Source organism: Chiroxiphia lanceolata, chromosome 14 (genome assembly GCF_009829145.1).
Source record: "Chiroxiphia lanceolata isolate bChiLan1 chromosome 14, bChiLan1.pri, whole genome shotgun sequence".
Lineage (NCBI taxonomy): Eukaryota > Metazoa > Chordata > Aves > Passeriformes > Pipridae > Chiroxiphia > Chiroxiphia lanceolata.
In genome coordinates this window covers 2,869,365-2,893,551 of record NC_045650.1, presented here as the reverse complement: position 1 = coordinate 2,893,551, position 24,187 = coordinate 2,869,365, and the positions used below count along the sequence as shown (strand labels likewise).

General features: G+C 62.7%; 2 protein-coding genes across 5 annotated transcripts; both read left to right on the top strand.

Moving 5' to 3' along the window:
- Positions 1 to 1,657: 1,657 nt before the first annotated feature.
- NHSL2 (NHS like 2) lies at positions 1,658 to 20,056 on the top strand. 4 transcript variants are annotated; one of them, XM_032702119.1, is made up of 8 exons: positions 1,658 to 1,728; positions 11,060 to 11,212; positions 12,055 to 12,185; positions 12,286 to 12,490; positions 13,348 to 13,479; positions 14,615 to 16,810; positions 16,912 to 17,044; positions 17,410 to 20,056. In XM_032702119.1, exons 1-8 carry the CDS (start codon positions 1,665 to 1,667, stop codon positions 17,720 to 17,722), a joined length of 3,327 nt encoding a protein of 1,108 aa, XP_032558010.1. In that variant the 5' UTR covers positions 1,658 to 1,664; the 3' UTR covers positions 17,723 to 20,056. The 4 variants fall into 4 exon arrangements, with proteins under 4 accessions (XP_032558010.1, XP_032558012.1, XP_032558011.1 ...); XM_032702120.1 differs by lacking the exon at positions 1,658 to 1,728 and adding an exon at positions 7,442 to 7,781; XM_032702122.1 differs by lacking the exon at positions 1,658 to 1,728 and adding an exon at positions 9,367 to 10,954.
- A 677-nt stretch (positions 20,057 to 20,733) lies between these two features.
- On the top strand, positions 20,734 to 21,675 carry PIN4 (peptidylprolyl cis/trans isomerase, NIMA-interacting 4). Its single transcript, XM_032702123.1, has 4 exons — positions 20,734 to 20,841; positions 21,036 to 21,106; positions 21,210 to 21,329; positions 21,500 to 21,675. Exons 1-4 carry the CDS (start codon positions 20,790 to 20,792, stop codon positions 21,656 to 21,658), a joined length of 402 nt encoding a protein of 133 aa, XP_032558014.1. The 5' UTR covers positions 20,734 to 20,789; the 3' UTR covers positions 21,659 to 21,675.
- The last annotated feature ends 2,512 nt before the right edge of the window (positions 21,676 to 24,187 follow it).

Genomic DNA, 24,187 nt, shown 5'->3' with positions numbered 1-24,187 from the left:
TGCCTGGCACCATGTGTCTGGGCTTGGCAGGGGCTTGGGGGAGCAGCAGAAAGTATTTTCTTGATGGAATTTCTGCAAACCACCCCCGGCTCACCCCGGTCCTTCGCCTTCCCAGGGAGCGTGAAGGCTGGGTGAGGTGGGTGGGAGCCATCCTGCACTGCCCATAGCCCCATGACCACCCAGGTCCCTCCAAGCCATGCAGCCCAGCCCTGGCACGGGGGCACCGGGGTGCCACCACAGGGCCCCCTGCACTGCTGCGGCTGTCACACCCACCTGCTCCCACATCAGTCACACAAACCGCTCCTTGCGCCAAGTACTGATCCAATTTGTGGCTGTTTCCATAACAACCTCCCAGCACTTTCTGGTCCTTTCTGTTGCTACACAGATGCCAAGATCCAGTGTGTCAGGGATGCTCTGTCCCAGGACACAGTCGCTGGGCTGAGCCATCCTGATCCCTCACGGCTCCTGGGGGTGAAGGGCTGTGAGTACAGGAGGCCTGGGTATGCTGGGCAGGTTTCCCCACCCTGGGATGGGCTTTTTTCCCCATCAGAAGGATATGGTGAGGGGAAGGAGCCCAAGGGAAGTAGCTGATTCCAGTGTCCAGGCCTATCCTGGTGGGGGCCTCTGTGTGCAGCTCAGCCTTGTGCAGTCATGGCACTGTCTAGGACACTCAGTGCCAGGAATGGGGACCTTGGAGGTGCTGGGAGATAAGGCACTCCCCTGCTTTTCCTACCTGATACCTTGTCAGCCCCATGCCTGGCTCTTGCAGTGTCCTGTGGCTCTCACAGAGGGTTCCTGATGGAAAGGAAAGCTCCAAAGCTCTCCCCACACCTCCTGTCTCCCACTGTGCACAGCTTCAGCTGCTCTCAGAGATGGCCTCTACCTCCTGGCAGAGGTCGCTGACCCCTTGCCTCCATCCATCCCCTGCTCAGCCACCCACCCCACAGGGCCAGCGTTGGGACCCCCACCCAGGCCCAGCCCCAGCCCCAACACCCTGGGATGCCCAGCCCCAGGACCTCCCACACATCCCCATCGCCCCGGGGGCTGCCCAGCCCTAGGACTCCCAACCCAGTGCAGTCACCCTGATATCCCCACACTATTTCTCCGAGGGTGCCCAGCCCTGGTACCTTCCCACTGTCACCCTGGTATCCCACATCCCCATCTCCCTGGGGGTTGCCCAGCCCCGGTGTCACCCTCACCCCCATCTCTCCGGGGCTTGCCCAGCGCCAGTGTCACCCCCATCCCCATTGCCCCAGGGGGTGCCCAGCGCCGGTACCTCCCATCCCCATCACCCTGGTCCTCCGCAGCCCCAAAAGCCCCCACATCACTCCGGGGGCGCCTAGCCCCGCTGCACCCCATCCCCATCCCCATCACCCCGGTACTCCCCATCCCCGCGCCGCCCACGCCCGTCCCCCGCAGCCGCCGCCATTGGGCGCCCGTTCGGCTCCGAGGGGGCGGCGAGGCGGGGGCCGCTGCGGGTGCCGGTGCCGCCCGGCTCGGCTCGGCTCAGCTCGGCTCGGAGCGGCGCGGAGCGGAGCGATGCGGCCCGGCCCGGCCCGGCCCCGCGGCTCCTCCCCGCGCGGCGCGGCGGGCCCGGCGGGGGGCGGCCGGGGGGCGGCCCGGGGGCGGCGGCGCGCGGAGCCCGGACCGGGCGGCGGCGGAGGATGGGCAACGCGCAGCGGAAGGGGCCGCGCAGCCAGCGGCGGGGCAGGATGCGCTCGGCAACAGGTACCGGCGCGGGCGGGGCGGGACCGGACCCGCGCCCCCCGCCGCCCCTCACCATGAGCACCGCGACCCGCGGACTGCGGCGGCGGGGAGGGGGCGGCTCAGGCTTGGCTCGGGCTGGGGCTCGGCACCCCTCGCTCCCCCGCTCCCGCGCTCTCCGGTGGGTCGCTTGGAGGACACGGGCAGAGGTCACCCCGGCCGAGGCTTGGCCTCCTGGCGGGAACGGCGTGGGATGGGGGCTGGCGGTGGGGCACCACCGCGGTCCCCCGGCGTGTGGGACAGGTGCTCCCCGAGGAGCCAGCCGCAGGGTGCGGGGAGCCAGCCCCAAGCAGTGGGCAACCAGCTATAACGACAGGGAGCCATCCCTAGGCAGTGGGGAGCCAGCTCTGAGCGGTGGGGAGCCAGCCCCAAGGTGTGGAGGCTCCCCCAGGCAATGGGGAGCCAGCCCTGGGCACGGGCATCCAGCCCCAGGGCATGGGGTGCCAGCCCTGGCAACGGGGAGCTCCTGCACTTGCTGTCCCCGGAGCTGCCTCCCCTCAGGCAGCAAGCCCAGTGCCTGTGTAGCCCCCGCACCCCAGCTCCCTTCTCCCACGCATCACAGAGATAGTGGGTGTCTGGGGGTTCTCATACCACAAACGATCTTGGGGAGGCGGACAGCCTTTCAGCTCCACAGGGAGTATGTTGGGGGGGAAGCAGAGGGTGCAGAGGGTTTGCTCAGAGCTGGGAGTGGGCAGTGAGGGCAGGTGCCCTCTGAGGAAGCTGGGTCAGACAAGCAGGACCTGTCCGGTCACTCCTTTGTCCTCACCTAGCTGGCCCAGGCAGTTCAGCAACCCTTCCCAGACACTCTCCAGCTCTCCTCCCAGCCCAGCTCCTGGGAATGCCAGAAGAGCCTGGAGCTGGGGTCTGCCCTGGCTCCTGGCGCCAGGCCCGCCAGAGTCCTGGAGCCCTGGAGTGCAGCGTGCCAGGCCCTGCTGGCTCTAGCTCCTGCTGCCCTTTCCCTGCCTGCTGGCCTGGGAGCAGGACACAGTGGAATGGGCAAAGACAGGGAGCTGCCAGTCCTGGGAGAGACCTCAGGAAGATTGCTTAGAAACTGCAGGAAAATGAGGACTGGTTGTCACAGCGCAAGTGACTGTCACAGCTTAATAATCAGCGGGCAGAGGGGGTGGCAGCACAGCCTGACGCTGTCTAATTTTGCAACCGCTGTTGTAGCGGTGGGTGCGAAGCTCTGAAACGGGGCACAAGAACTGCGGGTTGCACAGGAGGGGATCAGGAGGGATGCTGAGCCGTGGGTTGGAGGAGTGAGGGATGCTGAGCTGTGAGGAATGAGGGATGTGGTACCTGGACCATGGGATGCTGGCCTGCTCCCTGCCTGTCCCTCCCACCCAGTGCTGCTGTGGCTCGGAGGGGGACTGGAGCTAATCGTACCGGAGCTAATCACACTTCATTATCATCAAAGGAATTCTTGGAGCTGTGGGAAGGGCCCAAGGGGGGTTGCAGGGCCAGCCCCTGCACCTGAGCTGGTTCATCTCTGTCCTCAGGTGCAGGTCACCCTGGAGATCTCTGGCAGATCTCCCTCTGGTGCCTGGCCTCTCTGGGGAGACCTGTGCCTGGCTGTTGGAAGCAGGAAGGAATGGCATTTGGCACTGGATAGCTTGAAACTCGTCTTGTGTAAAGCTGGGGCAAAAGCTTGGGCGCTGCTGGGGCTTCTGGGACCTCAGTGGCTGGGGCATTCCTGAGCAGCTCCATGAAGGCTTCTTTGTGGAGAGGCGGTGGCAGGTCCAGGCTGGAGCTTATCTGCCAAGGGGAGGGAACTGAGGCTCCATAAAGAGCAGCCCTGTGATGGGTCTGAGTCACTGGAGGGGTGGGATGTGCCAGCAGGAGAGCAGGGCCAGGACCCACCGTACTGGGATGCACCTTGTCTAACCTCAGGCAGGGTCATCCTTCTGCCCTGTGCACAGGAGAGTGTGCAGAGGGGTCTTACTCTGCATTGGGGATCCAGAATCCAGACTTCCTCATGGCCTGTGAGGCTGGGAATGGCTGGATCAGTCTGGGGCAAGTGACCCCTTGCTCTGCCCTCTTGGCCAGTACTCATCTCTGTAGCTCCTGTGGCACTGGTGGGGGCTCACAGCCACCTGCACCCTTTCTTCATGTACCAGAGGAACCAAGTGGGCCGAGCCACAGCCACTGGCTTGTGTGCATGGTAGCGTTTGGAGGGGCCTCTTGGAGCAGGCAGCATGCTCGTGGGCTGCTGACACTACTGTGATGAGTTTTTGGGTCTCTGCCTCGTGGGCTGGTGGGCTGGGAGGCAGCTCTCCAGTTACTGCATCTGTCTTTACTGGCGCTACATCTGTGGGATGGGGTCCCAGAGAAGCCATGGCCACGGGGGCAGGTCTCCTTGTCCCCCCATCCATCATAGCCATGTGCCTGGTTTGCCAGTGGGAAATGAGCTCTGCTGGTATCTGCCATCCATCACCCATCCCGACATTTCAGTTTGCGGCATCGCTGGGTACCTGGTACAGGATGGGTGGCACCAGCCCCTGGCAAGGCACATGCTCCACATGCTGCTCCTATGGCTCCAAAGCCTCTTCCTGCAGGAAACCAGGGCTTGGGGCTGCATTCCCGGGTCTGCCACAGCCCTGGCTCCCAGGGGCCTTCATCCACTGGGAGAAGCCAGCTCAGCTTTACAAAGCCCTGGGGCACCGGGAAAGTGGTCCCCAAGGAGCCTTTGCTCCAGGCTTTGGAAGGCACCAAAGTGAGAGGAAGCTCTGGCAGCTCCCAGGGCAGAGCCAGTTGGATTCAGAAGAGCCCCTGTTTTTGGTAGCTGTAAGGACTGGGAGGCTGGGGGGCAGTGGCTCAGCCGGGTCAGGGGGCAGCATCAGGCTCCGAGTGCTGGTTTCCAGGTGAGGATGCTTGCAGCTGCTCCATGTAGGAACGACTGTGCTCTGTCAGGAGGACAAGCCCCCATGCACTGTGTCCCCCCAGGGACCCACCACCTCTTTTGGATGGTGCCGGTTGCTGCTCCAGCCGTGGCTGGAGATGTTTAGTCTCTGTGACGGTGACGGGCTGTGCAGAGCCACGGTCCCTCTGCCATCCCTCCCCGGGGAAGGAAGAGGGGCCGGGGCCGGGACAATGGGTTGTGGCGCTGACTCAAACAACCAGTTCCTGGTCGCTTCCTTTCCCCGCCGGAGCCGGGGCGGCGGGGACGCAGGGGAAGCTCAGTGCTCTCCGACCGGTTTTGAGGCAGGAGCTCCCGGGCGGCCGGAGGGAGCAGCCTCCCCTGGCGCCTGCAGCCATGGCCAAGGTGGAGTGGCTCCTGGCACCCTGGCACCGGGCAGGTAAGGTGGGCAGCAGGGCAGGGCTGGGGCGGGCAGTGGGGCAGTGGGGTCGGCAGGCACTGCTCGCTCTGCAGGGCAGGACCCGGGGCTGGGGGCAGCCGTTGGGCACAGATCCTCTAGAGGCCATGCAATAGTTCCAGGGTCAGTGCTGCCCAGCAGTATCAGTCTTGTCCAGCCTTCCCCAGCCTGACCTGGAGTATGTCCCTGTCCCTTTTAAATCCTTCTGCCGTTCCCCACGCAGCCTGGTGGGGTGTCTTTGCTCTGACAAAGCAAGAGAAAGACGGAGACTCTTAGCCCGCATGTCCCACTGACCACTCTTCAGTCCTGTGGGGACAGATCCTGCCTGTCTCTGTAGCACTGTGCCCTCCTGGCAGCTCCCACATGCTGGTGGCAGCAGGAGTGAGGACTGTGGGTCAACACAAATATCACAGCCACACAGGACCCTCAATTCTGTGACTGCTATCTCTCGTGCTGTGGCTGATTTCAGGTCTCGGGCCCCTTTGTCCTGGGGCCTCTGGCCACATTCCCCTCTCAGGCGACTTCCTCGCATTGTCCCAGTCCTGCAGAGTGTAAAACCAGCCAGGCACAGGGGAAGCGGCGCTTTCCTGGAAGCACCCCTCTGGAAGCAGCCTCTCTGGCACAGGCAGCCTGCACGCCGGGCAGAGTGGTGAGCACTGCCTGGGTATCCATGTGCCACCAAATAGTCCTGGCCAGGCTGGAGACATCACTGTAGGAAGGCTGGCGGGCAGCTGGCCATGGCCACCCTGTGCCTGGCAGTGCCCTTGGCTGTGATGCAGTGGTGCCGGGGTGCCAGGACTGGCTGGGGCTGACAGGTTGTCTTGTCAGGTTTCCTGAGGCTCTCAGGAAAGATTTGTGCCTGGATTTTTGCTGGGAAGCATGGGAGAGTGAGGGTCACAGTATGAGGAGGATGCCAGGCTACCAGGGAGGTGTGGCGGGACTGGAAGAGGGCTCCAGGGGCTGGTCTTGCTGCCCATGGTGGAGGGCTTGGTGCAGGGATCTGGGTCCAGCCAGGCTCTGGAGCTCCAGCCCCCACCCCAGTGCTGCTGCTCCACCCTTGGGAGCAGTGGATCTCGGCGCCTTGTCAGGGAGCAGCCTGAGTCCACCTTGGACAGCCACGGTCCCAGGCCAAGCTCTGCTGCCAGCGCGGCTGCAGGCAATTCCCATCCCCGTGGCACAGGTGGATGGCATGCCAAGCTCCTCCTGGACAAGCCTCATCAGCCAAATCTTCCTGCAGCACATGCACCTGCCCTCCTGCCAAAACTCCCTGACCAGGGCCCATCTTCCGCTGCTGGGACCAAATGTACCCAGGGCAGAGCGTCCTAGCACACTGTTAACTCCGAGCCCTACTGATGCACAGTGATGTTATTGACTGTTTTGCTGCTATTGGTTTTCATAGAAACCTCTCACATAATCCAACATTCTCCCCATGAGCTGAGGGACCCTCACGGCTGCCAAACCCACCCCTCTGCTGCCAGCAACTTCTGCAGCACCCTTATCTCCCATCAGTACAAAAATCAGCTGATTTCATGTTAAACAGGGAGCATGGAAGAGCCAAAAGCCTCTAGCAGATCTGGTGTGTCAAGACAGTGTCATTCCTCAGTGCCTGCAGTCCTGCTGGGCACCTCTGCAGGAGCACATGGATGTGCTGAGCAGGGCAACACCAGGGTCCCGGCATGGCCACACTGCAGGGTTGGGCATGGGCACCCCAGAAAGGCTTCTAGCTCTTCTGGGCTCAACCACCAGCGGGTCAGACACCTGAGCAGGTGGCTCTGCCTCACCAGGGGCTTGGAGCTGTGCCACCAGAGATGTCATGGAGGGACAGTGTCCTGGGGAGGGTTGGATTTGGACAGGGCACAGTCTGTTGGCTGTCCCAGCAAGGGCTCGTCCTGAGCACGGTGTGTGTGAGCGCTTGCCTGGTGAGCACTACTGCCTTGTGGCACCAGGCCTGGGGGTGTCAGTGGGGTGTCACTTCGGGACATCGTTCAGACCTGGGTGGGCATCCGGCCCCGGAGCTACCGTGCACAGGGATGCTGCTCCACATCCCGCAGGGAGCTGGCCCGGCGGGTCCGGTTCAGTGGGGGGTGAGCTTGGGACAGGAGGCGTTTCTACATCCGCTGCCAGCTCCCACTGTTTGCTCTTTTCCCTTCCTCTCCGCTCGCCGTGGAGCAGCATGAGTTTGGCTGCATACCACGGGAATGTCACCAAGCCGCACGCGTTGGCAGTGAGCAGTCTGGTGCTGGCGGCGGGTCGCGGCTCGTGCTTGTAGCCAGCGGTACAAGGCACCGGCACTGTGGCACAGCGGCTCCGGACGGCGGGCTGAGGAGCTGTCAGGATCAGTCTCGGCCCCCAAGTTCACCACCCTCGCCCTCCGGCGTGCTCGGTGCTCCGGACCGGCGGCGGTTGCCGCTGTGCCCGTATCCGTTGCCATGGCTGCTCTGCTGATGGCGCATCGCCCGCCGCTGCCATTACATCATTCCTGCCATAGCTCCGCGCTGGCAGAGAGGGTCCGAGCAGCTCCAGCCGCTCCAGCCGCATCCCCGGCCTCTCCTGTGCGTGGGGAGAGAGCCTGAGAGGGAAAAGTTTGGTGGTGAATTTGAGCGGGAGGCGCCGTCTCACGGGAGCTTCAGCCTGCCTGGATTGAAACAGCTCCGATGGCACTGTCAAATATCTCCCTGTGGATTCGAGATGCCTGGGCTGTGGGTGAGTAGGGATGCTGGTGTGGAGCGGCGGTGACTCGGGAAGTGCTGAGGGGCTGGGGGTCCTGCAGGGACACTTTTCCTGCAGAAGAGGGTGGAGTTCAGCTTCCCTTGAAGCAAACTCCCCTGGAATTCAACCCTGGTCCTTGTGTACCTGCCATGGCCACAACACCCCAAGCCTGGACACTGGCTCACACTGAGCAGGAGTCTGAGGCTGCAGCATCTGTTGCAGCTGATGGTGCTGGCTCTCTGGGAACATCCCAGATGGATGCTGTCTGTGCCCATGTCCATCTGCAGGCAGAGCAGGGGATGCTGCCTGCTCCTCTGCACAAGCCCTGGGGTCAGAAGGGGGACCTAGTGCCAGCAGGGAGCAAGATGAACCTCCCTACCAGCCATGCCTCAGTCTCCCTCAACAGTGAGACTGGGCAGACTCAGGTCAAGACTGAGGGTGGTGGGATGGAGCTGTCTCTCTGGCTCTGCTCTCCTGGGATGCCATTCACCTCCCACAGGCATTTGCCACGGGGATGGGACTCCTCAGAGGCATTTTGTGTTCTGAGCCTGCCACCGATAAGTGTGGCAGGACATCAGCTCAGCTCAGCTGGACCATTCCCACCAGTGTCCTACCACTGGACACTCCTGCTTGGCTGAGGCATCCCATGTCTGTGGATGGGGGTGGCAGATGGGCTTCCATGGACACTGCAAACCTGCCCTTGTGCTGATCCTGCACCAGGCTGCTCTCAAATACTGCCCATCCCTTGGGAGCATTGGTGACAGCGCTGCTGGATCAGGGCTGCTGGCTCCTCGCTCCCCATTGCTGAGCTGCTGCATGGTGCTGGGCTCTGAGTGCTGCTTCCAAAACACCCTCAGAGTGGCTTCTCCCAAAACACCTTCGGAGCAGCTGCTCCCAGGGAGCTAAAGCCAAAGCCTCAGTGCTACTCACTCTGGCATGGAGCTGCCCTTGCGGTGCAAGTTTTGGGCACCTGGGTGCCAGGACAATGCTTGGCTCAACCATCCTTGCCCCCTCCTCTTCTCCTCCCCAGCTGGGGAGATGGACCCCACGATGTCCACGCCTCAGCAATGCCAGCACCTCAGCAATGCCTGCACCGCTGGCTGTGCCAGCTCAGGGCTGCGCTGCCTCACTCACGGTCCCAAACTAGTGCGTGTTGGCAAAGAGGGGGAAGCTCTGTGGGACAGGAACCCCTGTCGCTGCCCGTTCCCCCTTCGCCTGGCCGAGGCTGCCCTTGCTGCAGGGCAGGGTGCTGGGCCCCTCTCTGGGTGCTGCCACACTTCCGCCACACCCAGGGCGGCCCCAGTTTCGGCACTGCGGTTTGCCCACGTGGTCGGCACGCGGGGGTGGGTGCCGGGGGTGCCCCGGCAGCAGGGCCGAGGTGCGGAGGTGAGCTGCTGTACTCTGGGGAGGGTGGCGGGAGCTCGGGCACGTGGAGGGGGCAGCGGGGGGCTGTGCTTTGCGTGTCCCCAAGTCCTGGTGGGACGCCATGTGACTGTTTTGGGGGTGGCAGGGGTAATGGGGGTGGCTGTGGGGGGTGTGTAGGCAGAAGGTGAGGAGCATCAGCTGTGCCAAGGCCGAAGGGTGGGGCTGTGTGAGCTGGGCAGAGGGGTGCAGCAAGCTGGGGTGCACCCTTGGGGTGTGCTCAGAAATAGGGGGGCAGAAGTGGATCCCCAACCTTGCCAAAGACAGCAGACTGGGGGGCTGGGGTCTTCAGAGGTGAAGGTGTGGTCCCTGCCCCCAACCATGTGGGTCAGGTTTTTGGGGAGATGCCCAACCCTGCCTTGTGCCCAGCACACACATGCACACATGCGCCCCAACACCTCTTGGTTGATATGGAAACGAGTCAAATTATTTAGAGGAGAAAGAAGGAAAGAAAAAAAAAAAAGGAAAAAAACCCTGGTGTTAAGGCCTGTCGTTATGGAAACGACAAATTATAAAAGTAACTAGGCTGGGGACGTGGCACCTTGCTTTGGGGTGCCGGGTGTTGTGCGGGTTCCATCAGCTGGGGGAAGGGTGGGCAAGAGGGCACCCAGGGGCAGGAGGGTACTGTAGACAGGAGAGCATCTAGGGGTAGGATGGTACCATGGCCAAGAGGGCCCAGTAGGTAGAAGGACATTTGGGGGCAGGAGGGCACTGTGGGCAGGAGGGCATCCAGGGACAGCAGGGGGGATGCTTGTGATGCAGTGCAGGTGAGCTGGGGGCATGGCAGCCCGACCACCACAGGCAGAGGGGAACGTGGCTTGTACTGGGGGTCCCAGCCCTGTTTCAGGGCTGTTCCCCTTCCCAGGTGAGTGGGAACGCTGGTACTGCCTTGGCACAGAGCAGGGTTTGGCAGCGGGGCAGGAGCATGTTCCTGGGGATGGGCATTCTGCAGCACCACGCTCTGGGTGGCAGAGGGGAACTGTTGGTCACATGCTGGTAATTGGAGCACCTCAACTTGATGGAGATGGGGCCAGGGACCAGGCAGCGCAGGATAAGCCCTAAATCCCCAGGGATGAGACTCTGGCCATCCATATCCCTGTGTAAAGCTCACAGAGACTCACTCTGTGCCTGGCCGGGGTGGGGATGTCCTCAGAGGCAGCGTGCCAGTGGTGGCACTCCTTTGGCTCTGTGCTGGGTAGCAAACCCACATCCGCTCAGAGTGGCAGTGCCGGGGCTGCAGCGTTCCCATGGCAAAGCCTGGTTGCTGGAGCAGCGCTCAGCTCCCCACTGGGCCAGCTCACCAGCAAGCCCAGATCCTTCTCCCAGAAACTTTTCCACCCATAAGGGTGTTTCAGAGGGTCTGGGCAGTCCCATGGAGCTTTCCTTCCGTGGAGAGGTTGGGGGGTGTCCACACGGGGACAGGGCACGTGAGCCCCAAGCTCCCTGAGCCCAGGGCGATGGAAGAGATAGGTCCCCTTGATCCCCCCTTTCAGTTGCAACTTCTGCTCCTCTGCAGCTGGGATGTTGCTCCACCAGAGTATGCAGCATTTCCTGTGCCCGGGTGCGGCTGGGCACGGGTGGCAGGACTGGCTTCCTTCCCCAATTTTACCCAGCTCCCTTCTTGGCAGCCCAACAGGGCAGTGTCCAGCCCCCAAAGTGGTAGCAGTGATGGGGGTTGGTCCCAGCGGGTAGCAGCCTGCCAGGGTGGGACACAGCCACATCCCAGTCCCTGTGTTCCTGCAGAGGTAGGGTGGGATGAGCGCTGTGCCAGTGCAGTGTTATCCAGTGGCAGCACCTGCAGGGAAGCTGCCCACCTGCCTGCCTCTGACCCTGCTCTCTCCCACCTGCAGCCACTTCTAACCTGGACCTTGAGAGCAAGAAAGCCGCCCCTGCCAAGCTGCCATGGCAGCAGCCCGTGAACGTCTTCCTGGCAGCCGGGCGCCCACCGGGCATGGAGCAGCTGCACCAGGAGGCCCAGCTCAACCTCCAGAGCTTGCTGCAAGGTAGCGGGGAGAGGGGCCAGGGTGGGCTGGGTGAGGGTGGTGCATGGGTGCTGCCCTGGCTACATGATCGCCATGAAACAGTGAGCTTATCTCCCACGCACGTGTCCGAACCGCTCCTCGGACCTCACCGGGCTGCAGAACCCGAGGGTTCCCAGCCTCCAGTAGCTCCTCACTGTTCTCTGCTCCCAGATCACTACTGCAAGTGCCAAAGCAACTGAGGCCAGGACTACCCGCTGGGGCTACTGAGGCCACAGGGGTCACCAGGTCACCCTCAAGCCCAACCACAGCGCAGTTCTGCTCACGAGGGCCTCAGGGACCTGCCACCAATCTGCCTAACTGGATCAACGTGGCCAGTGGTTTTGTTTTCTTCCAATCTCTGGCCCAGCCCGTCACGCGGCCCTGGCTCCGATGCTCCGCAGGCATCGATGAGATCAGCAGCCCAGCCATCCCCCAGCTTGTAATCTCATTAAGTCAGCCTGAGCAGCCCTGCTTTCCACCAGTCCACAGCCACTAGCATTAATTAGCTCAACAATTACAGGATGAGGACACACTGAGTTCCTGGCTGTCCCCAGTGGGGCTCTGCTTCCCAGCAGGACCCACCACATCCCCTGGCAGGCCCCTGGGAGGAGTGGGGCCAGCTGCTGGAATCCTTGTGTTGCTTCAGCCTCCCCCCAGACCCTCCTTGGGATCTCGCTTCCCCAGCTTCTGAGTTGCCTGTCCTGAGCAGGGATGGCAAGCCAGGCTGGGGACAGCCAGAGGGGCCAGTTACCCCTCTCTTTGCGTGCCCCCTGCCACAGGAGCCAATAGCTGGAGCAGGGTCCCAGCTGTCATTTTTCTTGCAGAGGAGTATGAGGAGCAGTACACCGAGAGCAGGGTCACTGGGCAGACCTTCCGCACCGCTGGGCACCCCGACACCCCCCCTGAACCGTCACCTCGACCCCCACCTGCCAAGCGTCTTGAGTTCGTGCTTATGGTGAGTGCTGGGGTATGGGGGTGGGCAGCGAGCCCCCATTTGTGTCCCATCCTTGTCCCTTTGGTGGCTGATGTGCCTTTCCCTCCCTTTCCCCCTGCAGCCCCCGAGCCGTCGAACTGCTGAAGAGGAGAGCACCAGCAGCACCCCCCTCAGCGCTCGCCCCCCTGACACCTCCCTGAGCCTCCCCACCAGCCCGGACAAGCAGCCCCCCTGGCCCAGGGCCTTCCCCCTGCCCCCCGTGGAGGAGAAGCAGTGGCACCAGCCTGGCTCCATCCAGACCAACATAGTCCCCATTAATGTCTCGGGTAGGGTAGCACCCTGTGGCACAGCAGGGGGGACACAGGGTGAGGGCTGGGGTGGGGTATGGGGTGGTGGGAGGGGGCTGGGATTGCGAGCTGTGTCCCTGTGGGTCAGGGGGGCACCAGGGCAGAGAGGGGACAGCAGGACCATGATGGCACCCATCATTCCAGCCATCTCTCATGCCATCCACAACTTTGTGTGTCTGGCCCACCGGCCATGCTTCTGGCAGATCTCACATCCCTCTTGTGCTGCCCAGCCAGCCAGGTCCATTGTCACCTGGGCTCTTGTCACACACCATGCACCCAGCCTGTCTCACCTTTGTCACCTGTCTGTCCGTCTGTTCGTCCTCTTGGGGCTGCAGCTCCCAGCAGTGCAGTCCTGCCTGGTCCTTGCAGACACAGCTGCCATGCTCTGCCCCAGGTCAGACTCTGGGGCTGGTGGCTGGGTGAGGTGCCCCTTCTGAAGGGCAGAGGTGTCTGTCCGCCCCCTCCCTCCATCATGAAGAGCTGTGCTGGGGCCACACTGGTCCCTTTCCTCTCCGTGCTTCATGTCCACACGCCCAGTGTGGCTGAGCACTGTGGTGCAGGGTCCAGCTTCACCAGTGCCTGTCACGCAGCAAGGGTCCAGTCTCAGCAGCTCTCCATCCATCCCACCTCCATCTGCAGCATCTCCTGCCATGCCTCCATCTCCCCCGCACTCACCTCACATGGCTCACACCGTCCTCCTGCCATCCCACGCTCCAGCCTGTGTCACCATCCCAGGCTGGGGACACGCAGGGGACGTGGGTGATGGAGGGGGCAGAGCCCCCGCCCTGGCAGCGGCTCCCAGCACCGCGGTGTACCGCTGTTTGTTTTGGCTACAGGGCAGCACTTTGCTAGGCTCGCGAGTGCTCGTCACTCCCTGTTTAACACAGAGACCGCGATGAACCCAAAGTCCACCCTGCGGCGTAGACGGACCATTATTGGATTCCCTAACCTGTCCCTGCGAGACCAAGGTGACGGCAAGAACCACGCAGGCAGCACCCAGGCAGGGCTGGCACCCCCCAGAGCTGCCCTGACGGGGCAGCAGAGTCGCTGGCATGGCACTGGGGACAGCCCCTTCACCCCGAGTCATAATCCTGAGACAGGAGTCACCCAGCCTTGGCCTCAGCAGCTCTGGCCCTGCACCCACCTTCCCCTGTGTGGGCAGACCCTGTGCACAGGGTGCCAGGGCTGTGGGGCACACCCCTGCCCAGGTCTCTGCTGGGGTGGTGAGCTGGCTGCCCCAGTGCTGAGGGTGTGTGTGGCTGAGGGAGCCTGCAGTGCTCCTGGGCTGGCGTTGGACCCATGGGGACAGCAGCCACCATGGCTCAGGGGCTCTGTCCTGCTGTCCCCTATGGAAGGTGTAGAAAAATCAGAGCCAGCCTCTCCTTGGAGGCAACTAGGGACAGGGGGGAAGTAGCTGCTCCAAGGCAGTTATCACCAAGTAGGAGGAAGGTTTCTCCCCATGACAGCAGTCAGTCCATCAACAGGTTGTCACGGCTCCTCCCTTGGAGTCAGTTAGACTCAGCCCATCACAACCTTGAGAATCCTGGTCTGCTGGGGGTGCTTGGAGCAGGGTCCCCATCTCCTTCCCCATCCCAGCTGTGCTGAGGTAGCACTGAGAGCCACCCCAGGGTTCCCTGGTCCTTCCCCATCCCAGCTGTGCTGTGATGGTGTGGCACTGTGAGCCACCATGTTCCTCCCTGTCCCAGCTGGGGATGCCTGGCCTAGCTCCTCTTGGTCTCCATCTGTGTCCCCACCATCGAGCAGCACCGCAGCAGCACTTTGGTTGCTGTGGGGCTGATGATCCCATGGGTAGAGCCTCCTGCCATGGCTGCTGAGTTGTCCATGGCACATCCAAGATAACAGATCCCAGCTCGAGGTTTAGCCCTGCTGGGTTATGGCCATGCTGATATAGATGGGAGGAGAGAACCTGGTACAGGGTGACAACCCCTTCCCCCCACCTGCCCAAACATGTTTCATGCCTAGGCAGAGATGCAGCCCTGAGACTGGCCACAGGACCAGTCCTGGCCCCTGGCATGCAGGGCAGGATTGTGACCCTGAGAGTGAGGCAGTACAATGCTCACCAGGCTGTGTCTCTCCTCACAGGCAGTGCCAACGGCCCCACATCCAGCAAACACGCGCCCATCGCCGAGTCCCTCTCCTGCAGCTTTGTGCCTGAAGCCACAAGCGGGGGGACGGCACCCCAGGAGATCGGCCCCCGCCAGCCCCTCTCGGCCCCACTGAGGAAGACCTTCAGTGACCTCGGGGCCCGCTGCTGCCAGCCACCTGCTGCCATGGATGGGGCGGCCACCCCCTGTGCCAGCACCTGCAATGGGACGCAGGGCACCCCTTTCTCCCCACCCTGGAGCGCCCTGGGCTATGGGAGCCCCCCCAGCCCCACCGCTGGCCTGGGAAAGGTGCCCACCTGCACCTCACCAGGTGGCTCCATCCCATCGCCTGGCCCAGGCTCACCCGCTGCTGCCACCCCCTCCTTCTTCATCGCCACGGAAGAACACATGGGCAGCAACGGGCCCAGCTTCTTCTCTGGCCCAGTGCCTGCATCCCCCCTCACCCCTGGGTGCGTCCAAGAAGCCAAGGGGAACTTCTTGCCGGGAAGCCGAGAGGAGCTGGCGCCGGCGGCAGGGCCGATGCGGCTGGAGGTGGAGCGGGCAGGGTGCCGGTTCCGCGAGCGGTCACTGTCAGTGCCCACGGACTCGGGGTCCCTCTGCTCCATGGACATCGCGTACGCTGAGACCCGGCGGGGCAGCGCCAACTACGCCCTGGGCTACCCCAGCGCCAGCTCCGAGGGCAGCACCAGCACTGACAACATCTCACTGGGGCTGGAGCCCGAGGGCCAGCGGCGGCGGCGCTCCAAGAGCATCTCCCTGAAGAAGGCCAAGAAGAAGCCCTCGCCGCCCACGCGCAGCGTCTCCCTGATCAAAGAGGGGCAGGACGATGACACGGGGCTTGCTGCGGCACTGCCCAAGGATCAGCGGCCCAAGAGCCTGTGCATCCCACCAGAGCTCCAGGGCCACCGTTTGGTGCATGCTGACCCTCAGGGGAGTGCAGGGAGGGAGCCTGACAGCACAGCTGCCCCCCACCAGTGGCATCTTGCAGACTGGAAGGGTGGCAGTGATCCCTACCGATCCCTCTCCAGCTCAAGCACAACCACGGGGACCACAGCCATTGAGTGCGCCAAGACACGGGGCAGCTCCGAGTCCCTTGTGTCCCCTTCCGTCTCCAGGGCCACAACACCCTCCCAGCTCTCTGCCGAGGCAGACCTGAAGACCTCCTCTCCAGGCAGGCCCACAGGACTGATGTCCCCATCCAGTGGGTACTCCAGTCAGTCAGAGACCCCGACACCCACCGTCCCCACCTCTGCCATACTCGGGCACTCCCCGCACCAGGTGCGGGTGAGGCCACTGGTCCCTGAAAGGAAGTCGTCACTGCCCCCCATATCCCCCATGGAGAGGAGCCCCAAGGGCAGGCTGTCCTTTGACCTCCCCATGACTCCACCTGCCCACCTCGACCTCTCAGGGCTGAAGATCTCCCTAAAGGGGAAGACGAAGGTCAGCAGGCACCACTCCGACTCCACCTTTGGCACCAAGATGGCCCAGAAGACCAGTCCCATCATGCCCATCATGCCAGTGGTGACACAGTCTGACCTCCAGTCTGTCCGCCTCCGCTCCATCAGCCGCTCAGAGCCAGAGGACAATGCCGACGGCCCGGAGCATGTGGAGGAGCCAGCGCGTGGCCCCTGCCCGGGGCCAGAGAGGAAGGTGAAGCCGCCTGTGGCAGAGAAGCCGCCTCTGGCCAAGCGCCCTCCATGCATCCTGCCCAAACCCCCGGCTCTGCGGGAGGAGGGTCCCCTGTCCTCCATGTCCCCACCAGGCACTGCTGCAAAGGAGAAGGTGCTGCCACAGGACGGCTTCGTGGTGCTGCGGAGAGGGGAGCTGAGGAGGGGTCTGGGAGAGCCCCCCTTGTCCCTGACCCCAGCAGGACCCCGGCGGCTCTCACAGGGCAGCCTGGAGGAGCTGCAGCCAGAGCGGAGCAGTGCCGCCAACAGGGAGAGGAGGAAGGCCAAGGTGCCACCACCGGTGCCCAAAAAGCCCAGCGTGCTGTACCTGCCGCTCATGCCAGCCCCAGCACAGCTAGGAGCCAGCATGGGGGACCCGCCACCCACCCCCAGCCCCATCATCACCCTGGACGCTGACCCCACCTGCTGCGACCCCGACACTGAGGATCCGCCGTCCCCCAAGGCTGTGGGCACCGTGCAAGCCAGTGACCCTGCCTCGGAGCAAGGTGAGGGTCTCCCCATCCCTATGGTGGGATCGCCTTGGGGACAGGGGTGTCCCTCCGTGCTGCAAAGGGGCTCACTGCCATCTTCTCCTGCCCGCCCACAGGCAGCTCGGCAGAGGCCAGCACAGAGGAGAAGAGCTTTGCCAGCGACAAGACAGCCGAGTCCATTGTGGAGGAGGATGATGAGGTGTTCACAACATCCCGCACCACAGAGGATCTCTTCACAGTGATCCACAGGTAAGGCTGGTGCATGGCACTGGGGGGTCACAGCCCCTGTACCCACTGCATCCTGCCACAGTCACAGCACCTGGCACAGCGTTCCCCCCACCACAACACCTCAATTTTTCATGATGGGCTGATGCTTACACTTGGGGCAGCCCAGCTGGTACTGTCTTGAGTGCTTCACAGCACAGCCAGGCTGGGTCACCAGCTTGCAGGGGTGGGTCCAGGTTGGTCCTGCCATGAGCATGACCTGCCAGGCTTGCGTTGTCACCTTGCCCCAGTGAAGCAGACACAGGCAGCTCTGGGCACCACTGTGCCCCTTGCCGTGGGACTTCACCCCAGTCCAGGGCTGCTCCCACCCGTGTCCCTTTGGTGCCTAGGTCGAAGAGGAAGGTCTTGGGCAGGAAAGAACCTGGTGATACCTTCAGCAGCCGACCCACCTCCCACTCACCTGTAAAGACTTCAGGCTCCCCGACCAGTGAGTCCCCAGCAGCAGCAGGCAGCAGCGGGAAGTCTTCCAGCAGGAACGAGGATTTTAAAGCCCTGCTTCAGAAGAAGAGCAGCAAAACCAGCCCCGGTACCCGGCCATCTGCCACTGAACTGCTCAAGACCACAAACCCACTGGCCCGGAGGGTCATCACAGAGTTCGCCCCCGAGCTGGACAGTGCAAACAGCCCCAGAAGCCAGCCCTGACCACGCAGGGGCCCCTCCAGCCGGAGGGGTGGCGATGGCTGTAGAGGGAGTGCTGTGAGGGGCTGTTCTGGCTGCCAGGGGCCCCCGTGTCCTGCCAGGCGTTCTGCTTCTGTTTCTTACTTGGAGAGCTGCTGGCAGAGAGGCAGCAGCTAGAGCCCAAGCCCCCATGTCTCTGGGCCCTTCCCAGAAGGGAAGAGGCATCACGGTGGCTGGGACTGGCCCCGGTTGAGCCAGCTCCTGGGATTGAAGATGCCCACCCAGGAAGCAGAGTGGGACCACAGCCCCTGGCGTCACCCCGTGCCTGCAGCAAAGCAGCTTGAGACTTTGGTCCCTTCGGCATGTGGTACTTTAAACAGCTTTTCTAATGCACAGTGGTGGTGATGTTTGATTCTCTTCCCTTTGACATTGTACCTTGAGTTTCCCATGCAGAGATCCGCTGGTTGAGTTTGGCTGGACACACAGATGCACTTTGGAAAGACGCCAGGGGTTCAGCTGGATCTGCGGTTGCTTTTGAAGAGTCACAGGAGGTTCACCCTCATCTCCCCAAGCACCCTCCCTGCCACACGGGGAACTGGCACCCGGCGTCTGCAGCCAGCGCCACCACCTCAAGCCAAAACCCCACCCCTCGAAAGCCCCCAAAATGCTGCATTTTGGAGCTCCTCAGCTCTCAGTCCAAAAGCAAACCCCCGGGTCACCCCCACTGCCAGCCCCACCAGCTGCACCATACAGAGGTTCCAGCAGTTGCCCCACTCCCCACCAGCTCCCTGCACCGGGGGTCCTGCACCGGGCTGCTGACTGCAGGTGACAGGAATGCAGGGGGCCTTGCACCACAGGAAGGAAATGGGAAGGAAGTTCATCCCCAGCTCTGCCACCTTAAACCTAATGGACCCTGCAACAGCTTCTTCTGCTGCCCCAGCTACTGGAGATCCTGGGATGCTACTGAGGTGGTGGCTTGAATCCAGGCAGTTGTCACCTGAGCCAACTCCCCAGTGACTCCTGGACTTCCCTTCAGGGTTGCCCACTGCTCACCACCTGCCCAGTGATCCCTGGGTTCCCCCAGGATTGCCCACCGCTCACCCTTGCCCGCCAGCTGCTGGGGAGCTAAGCGAGGCCGAGCAGGACACACACCACCAGGGCACGTGCACAGGAGGGTTTGCACGTCCCTGGATGGGATTTGTCCCACTCACCCCCAGCTGCTTCTTCTTGGTCTGACTCCAGCATGGGAGCTTCAGCTGCCGGTGACAGAGGCCGTGGTGAGGGGCAGCAGGGCAGGGACAGCCACTGGGACCAGGGCAGGGTGGGGAGGAAAAGCCAGCTCCAAGCATGAGCACGGCCACGCGCCCGGAGCAACAGGAAGGGCCAGGCTGCGGCTGACAAGGAAACGGGGTGTTTAGGGAAATTTCCGCTTTATTTCTGCACACTCCAGCCCTTCTGTGCCGGGGGAGCAGTGTGGTAGGTCTGGGTGGCAGTGAGGCATCATGGCAGCCCTTCAGCTGCTGTTCTGAGGGGCCAAGCTCTGGACCCCGGGGAGCACAACCTGGGCAAACACCTCCCTGTGCTCACCCTCACGCTGGATCTGACCACACAAGGGCTCCAGTTAGTTCCCCTCCCCTCCCTCCCAGTACTTGCCCATTACTTCCTTCCCTCTCCCATGGCTGCAGATTTAAGCCTGTAATTAAGATCCAGGCTGAGAAACTCAGGAAAAAAAAAAGAAAAAGCCCACAAAAAAAAGCTCTAATGAATGTCCACACTTTGCCCCCATCCCGTGGCCCCGCCCGGTGGCACAGCTCTGACACGGGATGGGGCCGGAGCAGGGATTGGGAAGCTCTGGGGACGGGTACATTTTGCACATGACTGCTCAGGAAACCAGGGATGGAGCCGGCAAAGGGGGGCAAGCATGGGGCAGGGACCCCCCTGCAATACCCCCAGCACTGCTGGCAGCCGGAGTGGCTGATGCTGCTGCGGAGAAATGTCTGGATGGGCCAGGGTGAATCTTGGCTGCTGGGCCAGGGGTCGACTGTGGAACAGAGACTGGCCATGGAATGGAGACAGGCTGTTGGATGGAGATCAGCCGTGGGATGGAAAATGGCCATGGGATGGAGATCCTCATTTTCGTGGCCAGAGGAATGGGCTCTTCCTGGCTGAGTGCTCGTCCCTGGCCACTCTCTCCCTGCTCCCTCTGGCTGCGGCTGTCCCACTGGGAAGGCAGTGGGGTCCCGGGAAGAGCCCGGCCGACGGGACAGCCCTGCCCCGGGGCGGGGGCCGCCAAGGTGCCAACTACGGAATGTTGTACTTTTTATCTCGCCAGCTTGGTAAAGTGCTCCCTGCTGCCTGCGTGTGCCTGTGCTTCCTGGGGCTGCCGAGGGACAGGGATGGGTGCGGGGTGGGGAAAGGGGGGGGCAACGCCATGAACACCCCTCGGGTGGCCCGAGGGGACACCGGCCCCACCCGCGGGGTCTCTCACGGTGTCTGCAACACACTCGGGTGTCCCCAGTGGTTTTGGGGGGGGGGGGCGCAGGGACACTGTGGGGTGTTGGGGACAGGCCACGGTGGGGGCTAGGGATGGTGTGAGGGGTTGGGGATGGACTTTCTTTTCCCAGGGGGCAGGTGGGATGGGTGAGGGGACAGCTCAGTGTGCCAGGGACAGCCCCGGCTTTGGGGGTCTGGGGACACGCCAGGGTGGGTGCTGGGAACGGCGGGGGTGGTGGCGGTGGTGGACTTGGGGCTCTGAGGGCAACCCTGGGCGCTAGGGACAGCCCGGAGCGCGCACGAGGGACACGCCAGGGTTGGCGCTAGGGACGGGGCCGGGAGCGGCCGTGGGGGCCCCGGCGGCGGGGCGGGGCCCCGGCGGCGGGGCGGGGCCCCGGCGGCGGGGCGGGGCCCCGGCGGCGGGGCGGGGCCCCGGCGGCGGGGCGGGGCCCCGGCGGCGGGGCGGGGCCCCGGCGGCGGGGCGGGGCCCCGGCGGCGGGGCGGGGCCCCGGCGGCGGGGCGGGGCCCCGGCGGCGGGGCGGGGCCCCGGCGGCGGGGCGGGGCCCCGGCGGCGGGGCGGGGCCCCGGCGGCGGCAAGATGGCGCCGAAAGGGAAAGGCGGTGGAAAAGCAGGCGGCAAAGGCGGCAAGGGTGAGGGGCCCGGGGCGGCACCGGGACGGGCCGCGGGGGGGCCCGGGGCGACACCGGGACGGGACAGGTGGGACACTGAGGCTGCCGGGAGCCGGGGCGACACCGGGACGGGACGGGTGCGGGACCGGGGCGACACCGGGACGGGACGGGTGCGGGACCGGGGCCGTGCCGGTCTCAGGGCGCTCCGTTCACAGGCGGCGACAGCGGCGGCAGCAGCAGCGAGGGCAAAGCGCAGGGCCCGAAGGGAGGCGGCAGCGCCGTGAAGGTGAGCGCGGGGGCCGGGCGGTGCGGGGGTGTTTTCCCCGCTCCTCCCCAGCACCCGGGCGCTCGTCCCGCTCGCCGCAACCCCTCTCCGCTCTCCCTCCCAGGTCCGGCACATCCTGTGCGAGAAGCACGGCCGGGCCATGGAGGCCATGGAGAAGCTGAAGTCCGGGCAGCGCTTCAGCGAGGTGGCGGCGCAGTACAGCGAGGACAAGGCCAGGCAAGGGGTGGGTGCTGCACCCGGGGCAGGGCGGTGTGGCCGGGCAGCGCCTGCGGGAGCCCGGGCCCTGCTCGTCAGCGCTGCCAGCACAGACAGCTGTCCTGTCCCACGGCCACGTCGCCCACCCTTCCTGCACTGAGAGTCTCAAAGCTTAACCCCGGTGGTTCCTTCCTGCAGGGGGACCTGGGCTGGATGAGCAGAGGCTCCATGGTGGGACCATTCCAGGAGGCAGCGTTTGCCCTGCCTGTGAGCAGCATGGACAAGCCTGTGTACACAGACCCTCCGGTCAAGACCAAGTTCGGGTACCACATTATCATGGTGGAAGGCAAGAAATAAAATGTGAATGACCGTGACCTTGTTGACTGCTTGAATCCCGAGAGCTTGCCAGACACCTTGGCCTTGGAGCGAGTCAGGCACAACCAGCAGCATGCCTGGAGGCTGTCCCTGTCGCCGTGCTGGCAGAGCAGGGCCCTGCCTAGAGAGGTAAAGTGTCCCTGGAAAGGGTGAAACAAGAACCTTTTGCAGTTGTTGAAGTCTGTGTTGTGTGGCAGGCTGGCCTCGTGTGCTTCTCTCATCGTGGAGACAGTGGTCTGTTAGCAGAAAAGCTCAGGCTTTTATCTTCCAACAGAAATGATGCAGAAAGGGACAGAGGGGTCCCCAGGGCTTGGTCTCCATCCCTGTCTTCCCCAGGAGGGTCCAGACAGCTCCCATGGTACAGCTTGTGCTCCAGGGCTGGGGGACAGTCCCTCTGACAGAGGCTGCATGACACCAGGGCTGGCCCCAGGCAGTGGGTCAGGCCAGGCAGCAGCAGGGAAGAGAGATAGGGGAAGGAGGAGCTCTCCTGAGCACAGACTGGCCTGTACCTAAAGCTACACTTTGCTCACTCAAAGCTGGGGAAAGAAATTGAATGACTCAGGTTTGAATAAGAAAAAAGCCACTCAATGCTTGTGTCCCGCTTCCTGCGCTCCCCAACACTGGGCATGGGGTGCAGGTGGGGCAGCCCAGCAGGTTCCTGCCATGTCAGGGATATATCCCAGTGCCATGATCCCCTTCCTGCCCACAGAGCCCCCAAAGCAGCCACAGCTCCAGCAACAGGCACTGGCTTTGTTCACAGGTAAGCACTGTACACAGAGCTCGGAGATGAGGAGGAAACATCAGAGAGAACAAAAGGCCTTTCCCAAGATCCCACAGAAGGAAGAGGTGAGGTGAAACCCAGGCAGGTCCTTCTCCCCTTTCAGGGTGTTGGTTTTGTTCAGAGCATGGAAAGCTCAGAGGTTGATGAATGACTGCAAAGCTGCACTTCATTAATATTTTGGTATGAATGCTGCCCAGAGCAGAAATGGCCCCATTTAATGGTGCTCCATTAATAAACCACTTGTTTCCAGGTTGCTAGAGCTTTGTTCTCTCTGTTAGCAAAAGCACATTGGCATAGCTTCTGCACCAGCAGGATTAATTTTGTGTTTGTTGTGGCTCCTGATACAAAGGATTCCTCTCCCAAAACTGCACAGCTCAGCCAGGTGTGAAGTGTCCTGTGCTATCACACAGTGATGGCAGCTGTGCCAGCCACTAAACATGCACGTGGCACAAGGAAACATCCAAATCCACTGCTGTGTTGTCACCAGGTGAGACTGGCAGGAGTCAGACCCCGTGATGTGCACACCAGGCCCAGGTTCTGTCAGTGAGGGGCAGGGGGGCAGAGCGTCACTGAAAGCCAGAACCTGGGGGTTCTGAGCTGCTGGTTCATGGGATCAAGGTACCCTCAGCCAGTTCACTGACAACACCAAGCTGTGTGGTGCAGTCACATGCTGAAGGGGGGGGATGGATCCAGAGGGACCTGGACAGGCTGGAGAAGTGGGACTGTGCAAAACCTCATGAGGTTCAACAAAGCGAGGTACAGTGCAGTCCCAGGCACACCTGCAGGTTGGGCAGAGAAGGGGTTGAGAGCAGCCCTGGGAGGAGGGCTTGGGGTGATGTTTGATGAAAAACTCACCCTGAGCCAGCAGTGAGTGCTCACAGCCCAGAACCCCCCCATATCCTGGGAACACATCCAAAGGAGAGTAGGTGAACACATCCAAAGCAGGTGAAGCAGAGGATTCTCCCTCTCTGCTCTACTCTCCTGAGACCCCACCTGGAATACTGTGTCCAGTTCTGGTGCCCCCAACATAAGAAGGATGTGGAACTGTTGGAACAAGGGCAGAAGAGGCCACAAAGCTGGTAAGAGGAGTGGGCCACCTGCCCTATGGAGACAGGCTGAGAGAGTTGGGATTGTTCAGCCTGGAGAAGAGACGGTTGTGTGGACATCTCACAGCACCTTCCAGTCTGTGAAGGGGCCTACAGGGAAGCTGGAGAGGGACTCTTCCTCAGGAACTGGAGTGACAGGACAAGCAGAAATGTGTTCAGACTGACAGACAGCAGGGTTAGATGGGATATTAGGGATAAATTCTTCCTTGTTAGGGTGGGGAGGCCCTGGCAGAGGTTGCCCAGGCTCTGGCTGCCCCATCCCTGGAAGTGTTCAAGGTCAGGTTGGATGGGGCTTGGAGCAACCTGGGATAGTGGGAGGTGTCCCTGCCCATGGCAGGGCACTGGAAGGTCTTTAAGTTCCCTCCCAACCCAAACCATTCCATGACCCTGTGATTCTGTGAACTACAAACCCTCTTCACAGCTTCATCGTGCCTACAGGACCTGAGAGATACTTCATCTAACAGAGTTCAGCTGTGTGTGGGGAGAGGGTTAGAGGATTTCCTTACAAAAAAAGCAGTTAAATCCAGTATCCCCTCCTGCTGTCTTTGGAGTTCTAGCCCCACAGCCCCCCACCCACACATACACACCTGTCAGGGGGTTCAGAAGGGCTCCTGCACTACCACA

Bases quoted from the DNA above. Each gene is read 5' to 3' on its own strand.
- PIN4 (XM_032702123.1), top strand. From the start codon at position 20,790: ATGGCGCCGAAAGGGAAAGGCGGTGGAAAAGCAGGCGGCAAAGGCGGC. The intron at 21,107-21,209 runs GTGAGCGCGGGG...TCTCCCTCCCAG, and splicing joins GAGGCGGCAGCGCCGTGAAG to GTCCGGCACATCCTGTGCGA. The intron at 21,330-21,499 runs GTGGGTGCTGCA...TCCTTCCTGCAG, and splicing joins AGGACAAGGCCAGGCAAGGG to GGGGACCTGGGCTGGATGAG.
- NHSL2 (XM_032702119.1), top strand. From the start codon at position 1,665: ATGGGCAACGCGCAGCGGAAGGGGCCGCGCAGCCAGCGGCGGGGCAGG. The intron at 16,811-16,911 runs GTGAGGGTCTCC...GCCCGCCCACAG, and splicing joins TGACCCTGCCTCGGAGCAAG to GCAGCTCGGCAGAGGCCAGC. The intron at 17,045-17,409 runs GTAAGGCTGGTG...TTTGGTGCCTAG, and splicing joins CTCTTCACAGTGATCCACAG to GTCGAAGAGGAAGGTCTTGG.